Raw genomic sequence first — 13,516 nt, forward strand, 5'->3', positions numbered from 1 at the left:
ATAATGATTTAATATGCATAGTCCATAACTGTCCAGTCAACATTTTGAGTTCCACAACAATTCTGTTTTATTGTGTTATGTATATATTAGGCATAAGGTGTACATTTAACTAGGGCTGTGAAACGATTAAAATTTTAAATCGAGTTAATCACAGCTTAAAAATTAATCAATCGTAATTAATCGCAATTCAAACCATCTGTAAAATATGCCATATTTTTCTGTAAATTATTGTTGGAATGGAAAGATAAGACAAGACAGATATATACATTCAACATACTGTACATTTGTTTATTATAACAATAAATCCACAAGATAGCATAAACATCATTAACATTCTTTCTGTGAAAGGGTTCCACGGATAGAAAGACATGTAATTCTTAAAGGATAAATGTGAGTTTGTATATTGTAACTAAATATTGCCATCTAGTGTATTTGGTGAGCTTTCAGTAAATGATACTGTAGCGACTTAACTGTTCTGCCCAAATGCATGATGGGAAGTGGTGCAACCTTGACTGTGTGTGGTGGCTGCAAATGCTATATCTTCTCTGCGTTGGGTACACTACAGGGTGTTAAGAAAAAGATCAACTCCTGTCATTCTTCCCCACGTCGCTTCCCACAATATTTATAGCTGCTGTGGGAGAGATGACAAAGCTTTTGCCAATTAAAAGCACGGCCCCAATGAATGCTTGTATCTGCTCCACTCACTTGACACTGCCTCTTATCTCTGTACACAAGTAAAACGGCACCATTGTAGACTATTTGCGGCAATGCGGGAATGAGTCGTACCGTGAATGCGTTAATTGCGATAAATATTTTCACGTGATTAATTTTTTTTAAATTAATTACTGCCCGTTAACACGATAAATATGACAGCCCTACATTTAACAAAACAAAATAAATGCATTCATCTGGGATGAAATCCATAACTGATGCTACAACAATCTAACAATATCCTGGCAAGCGGGGTGGCCAGTGGGGTGGCCAACCAATTTATAGGGGTGGCCGCGGCCACTGAATTTCACTCAAAGATGCCTTATTTTATTTAATACACTTAAAAGTGTGCCTCCTCCGTTTGAATCAGAAAATTCAGTTTTACTTTTGCATTCATTTTTTTCTTTGATTGAAATTAGTTTTTCTGATTGAAGCAATTTTTTATTGAACAATAAAGACACAAATCTACCTCCATATAGTCATAATCAGCAACGTCATCTTAGTCATCATTTCACAGAAGTTGTTCAAAAACCAAGGACATAGGTTTAGTCTCAACATTGGTAGGGATGATATAACAGCATAACCTGCATATACACTTTTGCTAGGGACGGGACATTAATAAGGCCAAACAGATTATTGAACGGGGGTCAGGGCTACATTTCTCACAAATATGAACCCAATCAATTGATAGGCTAATGACCATATAAACAAAATGAAAATTGGGGAGAAGGGGGTAAACCTCAGTTTACTAAATTTCTCACAGTTTAATTAACATTAACAATAGGAAACACAAACACACTTCTCTTTGAGCAGGCTCCTACTTGAGTTTTGCTGCTTAGCTAATTCAAACCGCAGGAAAATTAGTGGTGTGTTCCCCACCTCCACAACATTGACGTGGCTGCTGCTGGCCAAAAAAAAACCTTCTAATATCCCTCCTCTCCGATGGGGGTGGAGGAGGCGGCAGGTTGTCAACATGTTGCATTTCCATCATGGCTGTGAGTGTGCGTGGCGGAAGGGGGATACGTCAAGTCATTAGCCAATTAAGCGTGCGTTTGAGGTCAATAAAAATGGGCTGGCACATTCAGCAAGTGAAAAGGGGTAGATTTAAGTCTGAAAATAACGAAAATAATTAACTTAATAATTACAGGGTCAATTCTATCTTTACAACATATGGAACAACTATCTAAATCATCCATATAACTGAAGTCATTATACTGTATAATGAAAATATGGTGGCTCCAAGGTTGATGGGGACAATTTGAGCATCCTGAAAAGTTGGTAGTGTTATGTCCCTCCCGTTCCCATGCAAACCTACACCCTTTCTCAAAAACTAATAGCCAAATATTTCATTAATATATTGCAGACCCATGGAAGTGTAGTCCAGTCAATAAACACACACACAGTAGGCTATATGCCAATTAAACATTTTTATAAATTACTATCAATACAATTGTCGTTGACAAATTATTTTTCCTACTCAATTATTATCTTCATTCAATGTGCTATACTGCACTCAAACAATAACCGAAATAAACTGACAAACAATTCAACCAGCATGTTTTCAAACCCAGCAGTTCAAAACTCCTTTTCCAATTATGCCTAGCGCAGCTAAGCTCACTGACAGTTACCCTATTAGCGAGCACCGTTAGCTGAGGCAAAAATCAAACATTACTATAAAAGTTTACAATCATCATCATCAGTGCAATAATGCCACACCAAATGAGATTTTATAGATTACACCAATGCAAAGCTCCAACAGAAGTCAACAGTTGCCGAAAGGTAAATTTAGCAAGTGTACATACCGATAACCTCTGAGCTCCTAGCGTTACGAAGGTTTGTATCCAAAGTAGACTAAATGTATTTTTGACTCAGTTACTCTTTTGGGTACATGAACATTTCATTATATGTATTGATCATAATAAAAGTCTTAACAGCTGGGCAGGCCCTCTGGGAACATATCACACAGGCAGCACAGTACCGTAGTATTCTGTGCAAAGCGTTAGTAAATTTCAACACACCCTAATTGGTCCCGTGAAAAACAATGACAACCGGACATTTTCATGAATTTATAAAAACCCTGCTGGACGCCCCTGACAGAATGTAAAAAGTGGACATGTCCGGGCAAAAGAAGACGTTTGGTCACCCTCCGTTATCATTAGCAGAGGTTATAAGATTAAGTCTTGTAAAGGTAAAAAATATGTATAAATTAGTTCTCCAAATCATTGATTCATTATGCATACTTCTTATTGTCGTGGGGGTGCTAGAACCAACTTCAGCACATTAAGGGGCAGGAGGCCGCAGTGTTGCCAACTCCCCAATGAGGAATGTAGCTATTGGCTGTTTTAAAAGTCGCTAGAAGTCGTCATAATCTAATTTGCATAATTGGCAATTTGCATGTAATTGTAATTAACGCTGTAGGAGATAGTAATAACGTGGAAGATGCAAAAAGTGAGTTAAAAAAAACACCCTAAATATGTTTAGAACTAGAAATGAACCCAAACTTTTTTTTTTAACATTGCTAAGCTAAATAGACCAGAAATTCTATATAGTACAATAGGAAACAGCGATGGTAACTTGTTGCTAGATTTGTTGCTAGTTGTTTATAACGGAAAAAAAAAAAAAGTCATCAATAGGGTTTGGAAAGACGCCAGATTTAGCGACAAGGGTTGCAAAGTAGGTAACACTGGGAGGCAGGGTACACATTGAAATGGTTGTCAGCCAATCGCAGAACACAAAGGGACACCTCCAAATAATTACTTGCGTAAAAGTAATTACTTGTGATAAAACTGCTCAAGTACTGAGCAACTTGTAAGAAACTTAAGTTTTTTGGTACAAAAGTGAAAAAGCCAAAAATATAAAATAGGAATGCGGAACTCAAGATGTATAAATATAATTAAAACAAATGTATGTACGATGTAAAATATATATATATATATATATATATATATATATATATATATATATATATATATATATATATATATATATATATATATATATATATATATACATGTACACTGTGGATCTGGTCATGTGACTACCTTACTAATATAGATTGGTGAAATGGTGTCAAACGCTATAAGTGGTCACATGACATTTCCTGAGTAGAAATTCACTCAGATGGACCAGAATACACTGTGTCAGCATTGCTAGATATACAGAATCCTATAACTTGCTGTTGTGCCGCATAATCATCGATCTGACAGAAGACACAAAAAAATAGGAATAATAAATTGGTGAAAGCTTTTATATTGTGTGGTTGGATCGGCAAAGATTGAAGAAGACTCAGTGTTGGAAAGAAAGACATCTTTACTTCTGAACTTCCAACAAGGGAATGCCTCTGAAAACAATATGACACAAACAACATGGAAGGCACCTGTCACTCAATCTTTTTCCATCTCCCAAATGAGAGGCCTACCCGGTCCTACTGTCCACCACAATATGTTCACAAGTACAGTTCTTAGTATTGACATGTTTGCAGCAATTGTCTTCTAACATGTTGAATACGTTTGGTTTTTAGTGATGATTTCCATCCAACCTGTTCCATTAGGAGCCACTCACTTCCCACAATAATGTTCATCCTGTCAGTTATACTCTTCTCTAGAGATCAATTGTCAGGAAGACGATCAGGCTTCTTGTGTTTATCCCACATTTACTCGATCTCAACATGTTCTTTATATTCATTCCTTCCTACTCCTGCTTTCCGCATTTCCTCATCCATGCTCCTCCCCACCACGTATTTCCCACAGTTAATCAAGTTTTGCAGTTTCTGGCTCTTGGCAGTGTTCATGTGCTTCCATATAATGTTCAATGACCTATATGTCCTAATCCTACATCCTCCTCCATTCTTCACTGGTTCACCCAGAAGACCAAAATCCCAACCCACAATTGGGCTGCCCATTCTAGGACTACACTGCAAGCCAACCATCCATGTCGGTCCTGCTTACCCTCATCAGGGCTGTCAGTGTGCTGAAGCCTATCTCAGCTAACTTTGGGGCCAGAGAATCTGAACTGAAACACTTGTCTAAAAATCTATAATGTTGTCTACTGCAACTGTATATTTGTGTATATTTACTTTTTTTTTTTTTTTCTTTAATTGTATTTCTGACAAATACATTCAAATAATGATTACAATGTTTACGTGGAAATGTAGAATTGCTGGTGAGCAGTACACACTGTATTAACAGTCTACACACACTTGTTCAAATGCCCGATTTTTGCCATATGAAGAAAAAAGGGGCATTCAAAGATTTTCCCACCATTAGTGTGAACTATAATCTACAACTCAATTCAGAAAACAATAAAAGCAAAGGGATTCACAAATAGCCAATGGAGGTATAATGTGGTTAAAGGGAAAGGCAACACCTTTATCATGTTTGGAAAGAATCTTGTTTAATAAATTGGAAAGAAAAAAAAACAGAATTTAATTTTTCTAATGTCTAATAGTGGAGAAAAACATTTCTTATAAGCCAGTTTTATCCAGGAAGTGACCGATAGACATGGGGGCAGACATTTTGTAAATGCCAGTGCTTTTTTAGCCAGTCAAACATAGGTATCCCAAATTTCCCCCTCTTCCTCGTTATGTCATGAATACTCATTATCACTTGCACATGTACTTGAGTTCATTAGTCTGTATGTGCATGACTATAACTGTGCCATTCTCCATTATCAGAGGTCTAATAGACAAGTTTCCTGAGCGAAACATGGGCGGCGCCATCTTTGACCATTTCTGCTCCGAACTTACGATCTAGACAGAACAACATGAAGTGCAGTTGAAGTAAGCAATGTCTTGACAAAGTTAAAACTGCAAAATCAAACCAGAGGAAACCACGGAATCTCAAAAAAAGGATTCAGTACGACGTACATGAGACGCCGAGACTTTCTGTGCTGTGCGTGAATGCCTGGAAGTGCCTATATATATATATATATATATATATATATATATGGTTGGAAGTGGAATGTTTTGAACAGCATCCAGCTTAAAAGCGCCAGTGTGGATCTACCTCACCGTACACCTTAAATCGAAACCAGCTGCAGACAATAAATTTAGGATGTGCTTTAAAACTAAGGATCTCCATAAAAGATTGTATGTTTGTTCTTATAATTGGTTGATCATTGGTGGATAAAATTATAACAACCTGTCAGCCTGTGTTGACATGAAGTGTTGGTTGGTACACCGGTCACTTGAGTAACCAAAATGAGGTGAAATTACAAATAATATTACAGCTGCCGAAAGCAGAAGGGCTGACACGGATTTTGTTGTTACAAGGAAATCCTAAAGGTATGTACATATACACAAAAATATTACGTCATTCTGTTTTAATTCAGATATTGATCACAATAAAACATTCGGACAACATGATTCCATTTCTTGTTCTATTTAAAACGATTTGTGCATGTGCAAAACAGGTCAATAAATCACAGTTTATAAAATGATTAGAAAAGTATTAATGAAGGTGGAGCATACGAGAATGTGGTATCAGAAGGCAGAGCTCCGGAGCGGTTTAAGGGAGGCTCGCCAAACTTTCACCCAACTTTACGGAGACCCTTGGTGGCCTCCAGACAGTATTTCTCCCGCTGTCCTTGATAATTCCACCTCCAATAGCGTACCTTAAAGTTGCTGCAGTTAAAAAGCTTGTAGTTAGATCTCGGGATTGAGCTGATGGTCTGCCGCAAGGCAAGTCACCGTCTGTCCCAGCCCCTGCCTCTCGGCTGCCCCCGGGAGTCGAGCCTTCCATCATTAAAGTAGAACGCACGTAGTATCGATATATGTCCATCAACGTACAGTAAGTGTTGTTGTGAGGCACGGCAACTTGTCTTGCCTTGCCTAACAGCATTTTCCACCTGGAAACAAACGAACAAAAAACTTGTAACACTTGCATTTATGCGTTTACATAACTGTGCCATCCTACATGTACTGATTAGCAACAGGGTAACAGCAGATAGCATGTGCTGCAGCCACAGCAGTACAGTAGTTGTAGTAAATAATATTACAGATCATCATAATTACAATCATCATTGTAAAAACAATATCAAAGGCAACAAGTCGTTTCATGCGCAAGATTTTAGCTTTTAGTATTTTTTAAGCACCGGACACATGAAAATTCAGGGATAGGAAGAACATACCATCCATAGCATAGCGCCAACATGGCAACAAAACCATCCAGTCCTTGTCGTGGCACGAACTTGGTTCCACATCTGCCTTTATGAAAATGTTGTCCTCCCATGTCGTGATGATGGCAGATGAATGCAGTATTTCCAAATTGTCTTTTTTGAGGGCTTCTGATGAGTAATGCTACTCCAGCTCCATTGTTGTTTTCAGAGGCGTAGCGTCACATTAGGCATATGCAGGCAATTGCCTAGGGCCCAAACAATCAGGGGCCCCCAGAGGGCCAACAGATTTGGCATACAAAGAATTAGCACACTCAGCTTCCCCGCACTGTTGTATCTATTAGTACTGGGAGTGATTCAATACCATGGAATCATTTGGCAGATTATCTAACAATTCTGTTATCAGTACCAAGGAGCATACATGTTTCAGCAAGGCCTAACAGTTTTAACACTGCATGCATGTGCAAAGAGTGATTCATCAAGAACTTTATGAAAAGTCCTTGCTGTAATATATTATGCTGGTTTTCACAGGCCACCTTATTATTCATTTGACTACTTAAAGAAATGTTGATTTTTCCAAGAAAGTCTATTAATGGGTCTATCGTATTGCTCGTTGAATACTCTTTAAGAAAAATATAACATATATGCATCTGAAATAATCCTAAATGATTTTCTCAGCAATTTTAATACTCCTTTTAGCAAGGTTCCTTGGGTATGCGGTATGCCGCTGCGTACGTTCCCATAGCAACCAGTCCTGTTATTGTACTACGTCACAAGCGCTGCATATTCTGAGAACGAGAATAGGCGTAAGCGTAAGGTGCGCATTTCGAGCGGAGGACGGCCACCCCACCTGTTAGAGGATTAATCTGTGCGTCCATGAACGAATGTAAGCATTTCCTCTTCATGCCATAAAGTTGTTATGATAAGTTAGAGCCGTTATCAGCGCGACCGTTTCGTGTTTTTCCTGTTACGTCGGCTGGTTGATCCCACTCATTCTCGCTGTGCCGAGGAGAGCGTTCTTTACATTATATTCGCATTGCACATTTGCTTTAAGAGGGAAGGTGTTAGTTTAGCATATTAAAATGACGTTGTACATCCAGATGAGTGTAAAGTGCTTAGTTTTCGCCACTTTTATTGCTAAGATGACCCCACGCAGCGCACACTCGAACCCCCCCCACCTTCGTGTTCGTTTTACTGCGCAAATATGTATGTGTGTCACGTGACTCAGAGTGAGAGTGGGCGGCGATCGGGCCTTTTTCTAATTGGCAAAATGAAGAGAAGTTATCCGTCTGGAAATGAAAAAAGAAAGAAAAAAACAGGAGAAAAGGAAGCAAGACAGCGGTGAGTGTACTATGTTACTGTAGTTTTATGTCCTAATGTAGTCGAAGCACTGCAGACTAGTAGTAGTAGTATTTTTATGTCCTAAACCAATTAACTGCCTTGACGTGTTGTAACTAGCTTGTTAGTGTTTGTTAGCAGCATGCTAGTGTTTCTTCATACATAAAGATGTTACCTAGAACATTAAATCAGTGTTTAGAATCACCATACACACTGATCAGCCAAACTGATAAGATGTTACATGATTCACTTCTGTGCCAGAATGTTATCCTTATTAAGTAAAAGCAATATAACTTACCAGCTAGTCAGTAGAATACGGTATGTGTAAAGGTATGTGTACTAAGCACAATAATAATAATAATAATAATCTGAAGTACATTTTATTTACTAAGGCAAATGTGTGTAAATAATTAAAGAGCATACGACACCAGAAAAAAAGTCTTAAATGGCATTATTATGTGAATTAGAATCATATTTTGAGACGATTCGACCATATACAACAATTTAGCAAAGCGCAGATGACGAGAAATCAGTCTTTTAATCTGCCGGTTAGCCACGCCTACAATTATAGGGCTTTAGCGTCCCCAACAGGTGGATGACGTCAGCGGTAGACTAGGCTCATCGGTTTTACTATTCAGCCCATTGAGGGGGAATTGTTCAGAACGAGGAAAACGAGACGAAGAGAGCTGCAAAATGTCATTGTTTCAGTCTCTCTACTCCCAATATTTTTACAGGATATTCTTTTTATGCAAGTATTTTCCCCAATAGCTATATAAATGGCTTGAGAAGGACCAGTCAGCCCGTCGAGGGGGAACTATTCACAATGAGGAAAACGCGACGAAGAGAGCGGCAAAATGTCATTGTTTCTGTCTCTTTACTTCAATATTTTTACAGGATATTCTTTTTACCCAAGTACTTTCCCCAATTGCTAAATAAATGGCATGGTCATGACAAATAACTTGTGCTAAATGGAATATAAAATAATAAAAATCCATTTATTCAAGACGACATGGCAAAATTACTCCATAATGGTCAAAACAGTCGACTTTACCTTTACTGTCACACCTGCCGAACGATATTTTATGACACCTAAATCGGACATATGTCATTTCCCTTCCCCGGCTTCGGAGAATGTAAACAGACCAGAAGGAGTGACAGCTAGCCGACATGCTAACCCGAACCGAGGGATGTTTCAAAGTCTTCGAAGTGGAAAATCACACATAACTAGCCTGGATTATTTGACATGACGACCCGGTTGTCGAGTTTCTTTGCGGATCGGCAAACCGCCCGGCAGAGAGCAATTTACAGTTCGTTCCCTGGAGGAGGGTGGCTGGAATTGTTGTGTAGCTAACGTGCTAACAGCTAACTGCTAATGAGCGTGAGGATAGCTTTTCACATGCCTATCAATGATCAAACGTAAGTAGTCCTTTATTTAAAGGAATTTTATAGTGTTTACTTTGTAATCACTGTATTCGTATTTGACATAATACAAAACAAGATGTTTACTCACTTCCTTGTAAGTCCAATGGTCCCACAGTAAATATCCACGGTGAATGGGAACCTTTTGAAACTCCAAAAAGGCGCATACGCCTCTCCCGCATACAGAATGATTTTTCTGCAGCCGTTTGGCTGGCGTGATGCAAAAAATAAAAGTATTAATCCGCAAAATCAGCTGAATCCTTCGTCCTCATACACAACAGTACACTGTAGCGTGAAGAGGACGTCTTCTACCGTACACGTCACAGCGCCCTCCTCCTCAATGCGAGACCGAAGCCGGAAGTCACTCATTTTCCTGGCGCGGGATTCACAAAACTAAATAAATATAGCGATCGCTTCCACACACATCCAAGCGGTCCATATCATTCAGGAGCATAAAATACCGCGTGTATTATGAAATAAACATGCTTTTTCGTGTCACAAGCACTTTAAGGATAGTGTGAAGTGAATGAATAATGCAATGGGGGGGGGGGGGGGGGGCACTTTGAGTGCCCTAAAAAGCGCTCTATGAGAGCGAGGCGTTATTAGACTTTTATTAAATATGCTATTGCTCCAAGTCCAACTGTCCCCCTTACTTGCACATGCTCATAGGGTCCCATGTTGCCTGGGGCCCCCAGGGTCCCTTGCTATGCCTCTGGTTGTTTTGGATGGAGAAAGTGTAAAACGGAAGTCGCAAGCAGAAATGCGGTAGTAAAGCGGAAGAACCTAGCAAACTTGTCTATAAAATTTGCAGTTTGCATGCTTGAGCAAATGTCTTTTTATGAATATCATTTATACCAGGCATTGAAGGTATTTAAATGAAGTTTTCTCGATCACTCCAACTTGGCATTAGAATAAGGGTATGTAGACTTTTGATATTTATTGCAGCTTTTGTTTGGAGTCCTACTATAGTATTAGCAAATGGTGTTCACTCAAAATATTATAAATTCCATGTAGGACAGTTGTTGAAACGTTGTAGAGCGATAGTGTGGTTAATTTTATTGTATTTTTTTTTAAAATAATGTTATTATATTATTGTTATTATACTTGCGTATATTTGAAGAGGAGTCTATATAATAGGACAGTCTTTAAAAAAATCACCCGCTGTAGAAGCCCACATTTAAGTGCAGTCCACTGGCGTTCAATGACACACATGCCAAAAAAAAAAAAAAAAAAAAAAAGGCCTCTTTCTCTTTTTTCACCCTCAGCCCTCCATGCTCTCCTGTGAAGCGCGCTCATGTGCACGCGTTCACGTTTGGCAGCTCCACGTCGACATTCTTCCAGCTGCATAGAGTCAACTGCACGCAGCGCTCACTCGCGACGAGGTAGCTGGCAGAAGAAAAGGTAAAACGACGGCGACTGAACCCAGCGGCCACCTCGACTTGAATCGCTTTGCACGTCAGCACATCAAGTGGTGCAAAGAAAGAGTGGCTTTGCATCGGCGCTCTCTCTCGGGGTGGCCCTGCAACGTCCTCACTTCGCTCTTTTTTCTTGCATTTTTACAAGCAGACTGTTTGGCTCCTGCAGCTGACCGCTTATGTCTACCTCTCAGGTACCGTATGGCTACACAATATGGCTATTGACTAACCCACGTTACCTCTATTTTGCCCCATTTCGGGACGATTATCCGCATGTTAAGATTTAAAGGTGATGTTTTGCCCTTTCTTACGCCAAAGTTTCTGTCAAGTGAATGTTGTTAAAGTAGCAAGTGTTTCTCAATGGCTGTTAGATAATGGTCAACCAGAGCTTTGCTGACCTTGTGCACTTTGTTTTTCTCTTTATTTATTTATATTTTTTACACTGTCAACAAGTGGACTTGGTGGAATAAGCTTTGCCAAGGCCTGTTGAATCCTCAAGGCTCAACAGGTAGAAACTACAAGTGGAACAAACTCTGAGAACAAGATGTTTTTTGACCGTATACAATCAACAATTGCCTAAAATAGTTGTGATTGCACAAAACCTTTATAAATTGCTACAGATATGCAAATGACTCCCATCTGGCTTGCAGTACCTGACTGATAGTATACTTCTTAGCCACCCAGAAGGCCGATTCCATATGGAGCATTCACACCACAGCCACACATTGGTCCCAAAAAATTTTATGCATGAACGTTGAAAGTGTTTTAAACTACAACAGATGTATGGCGGTTTTTGTGCTTTTCTGCAGGTCAAGAGAACTCCATGTCACTCTAGTGGATGAAGATAAACCTATGAGGTGGCACTGTGGCTTTCCAAATAAAGTTCTGTGATACACTCAGACTCTCACTTCTCGCAGTCAGTGCATTACAGAACTTTGTTTTGGAAGTTAAATCTTACAAGCCCATAAGGGACATAAGTCCTTAAACATCTGGATATTTGCTAGACTTTTTTTGTTTTATTCCTCTCTCAAAATAAAGTTTCCCTACATGTTCAATCTTTCTTGTCTATTTTGTTCAAAGCTTGATCAGGACTGAATTAGAGTACCACATGTAAGTATGGGTTTATAGTGATCTGTGTGTGTTAAATCATTACTTAAAGTGCTCAATGGTGGCATATGGAAACAGTAGTCATGCTGGTCTGGTGACTCAGTGGAGGTGAGGTAGAAAAGTCAACAGTGAACTCATGTTGGTTCAGTCTAATTTGAGGTTTACTAAACATGCCTCCGGCACATCAAGTTAATAAGATAAGAACATAGTTCACAATTTGGGGATACGATTTTGATACTTTGCTGTTGACATTATTTTGTGCATATGTTCAGAATCAAAAATTGGGCATTGCAGGTGTTATTTTTTTAAATCTATAATAAAAATATAACATCAAAATAGACAACGACTGATTTCCCCCCTCTTCTTAGCAAAGTAAACTTTTTAAAATTCAATTGTCAACATTTGTGGATAAAGACCAGACTTTTTTTGTGTGTGCTCTTTTTCATGCATTACTGGGAAAAAAAACAAAACATTTGGCATTGCTCAAATGTAGTGCATGGAAAACAAGATCTGTAATTGCAGTCTTTGCATTCGTGTGAGCAGCATAGGATGCTGGGAAAAAACCTTTCGTGGTGATTTCAATTCCTCATACCCTGTGGTAAATGTTGCAACTATGTGAACTCACCGGATTAAAATTTAGCAGTAAGAGATTATTAACATTCAAATTTGAAACAAACACGTGGTATGGGGTGAAACTCGTTTAATTGATCGTTAACCATGGATGCAGAACCATGTGTACCATTTGAAAAGAAAGTACGATACTTCTTTAATTAGTAAAGTGACCTTTGTTCATAGACACAATTAACCACTAAACAGTAAATGATGAAAAGAGAGCAACTTCGTGTGTAAAAGCGTTCCTAAGAATTCAAACAGCGATAAAAGCCATTTTTCCCCGATGCCCTTGAACACCACATACTTCCCTCCTCTACTCTGTGACAGTTCCTCTACCTCCCGTCACAAACACGGAAGCAGCATGGCGTCCGGCAGCGGCTCCGGCTCCGACAGCCAGCAAATCTCCCAGCAGAGGTTGAGGATAATTGCAGGGCATTTGCGAGCACCAACGGATAGCGGTTCTGGCATAGTAGCCACTGAGTGTAAAGCCCAGGGGAGCGAAGCGGATGTCCCACACCAGGAGAAGACGACTATGCCGAGAAGGAGGTACAAGGCTGTGATGGAGCTGGGGTTGAGGAGGGTCCACACATCCCCCCGTAGGCTTAAAATATGGAACTAGCGCCATATAAGCTTAACGACATTACGGCGATGACCCGATGTGTGATTTATTTACCTTTCAGACGAGTCCAAATTCTATAGTAAGACGTGAAAAAACGGTTTTGGTCCGAATGGTTTGCTTGCTAGCACTAGTTGATTTCTGTGAGGGTGCGGCTTCATGTAATACATCAATTGTCTTTATTTCA

General features: G+C 39.3%; 1 protein-coding gene across 1 annotated transcript in view; it reads left to right on the top strand.

The window, feature by feature from the left end:
* The first annotated feature begins 13,008 nt into the window (after window positions 1-13,008).
* The window catches only part of agps (alkylglycerone phosphate synthase), a 62,729-nt gene continuing 62,221 nt past the window's right edge, over window positions 13,009-13,516 (top strand). The window contains exon 1 of the mRNA XM_057852320.1: window positions 13,009-13,259. Coding sequence (XP_057708303.1) covers window positions 13,075-13,259 — 185 coding nt within the window. The 5' untranslated portion in view covers window positions 13,009-13,074. The remainder of the gene's footprint in view (window positions 13,260-13,516) is intronic.

The sequence above is a fragment of the Corythoichthys intestinalis genome, chromosome 12 (genome assembly GCF_030265065.1).
Source record: "Corythoichthys intestinalis isolate RoL2023-P3 chromosome 12, ASM3026506v1, whole genome shotgun sequence".
In the NCBI taxonomy this organism is placed as follows: Eukaryota; Metazoa; Chordata; class Actinopteri; order Syngnathiformes; family Syngnathidae; genus Corythoichthys; species Corythoichthys intestinalis.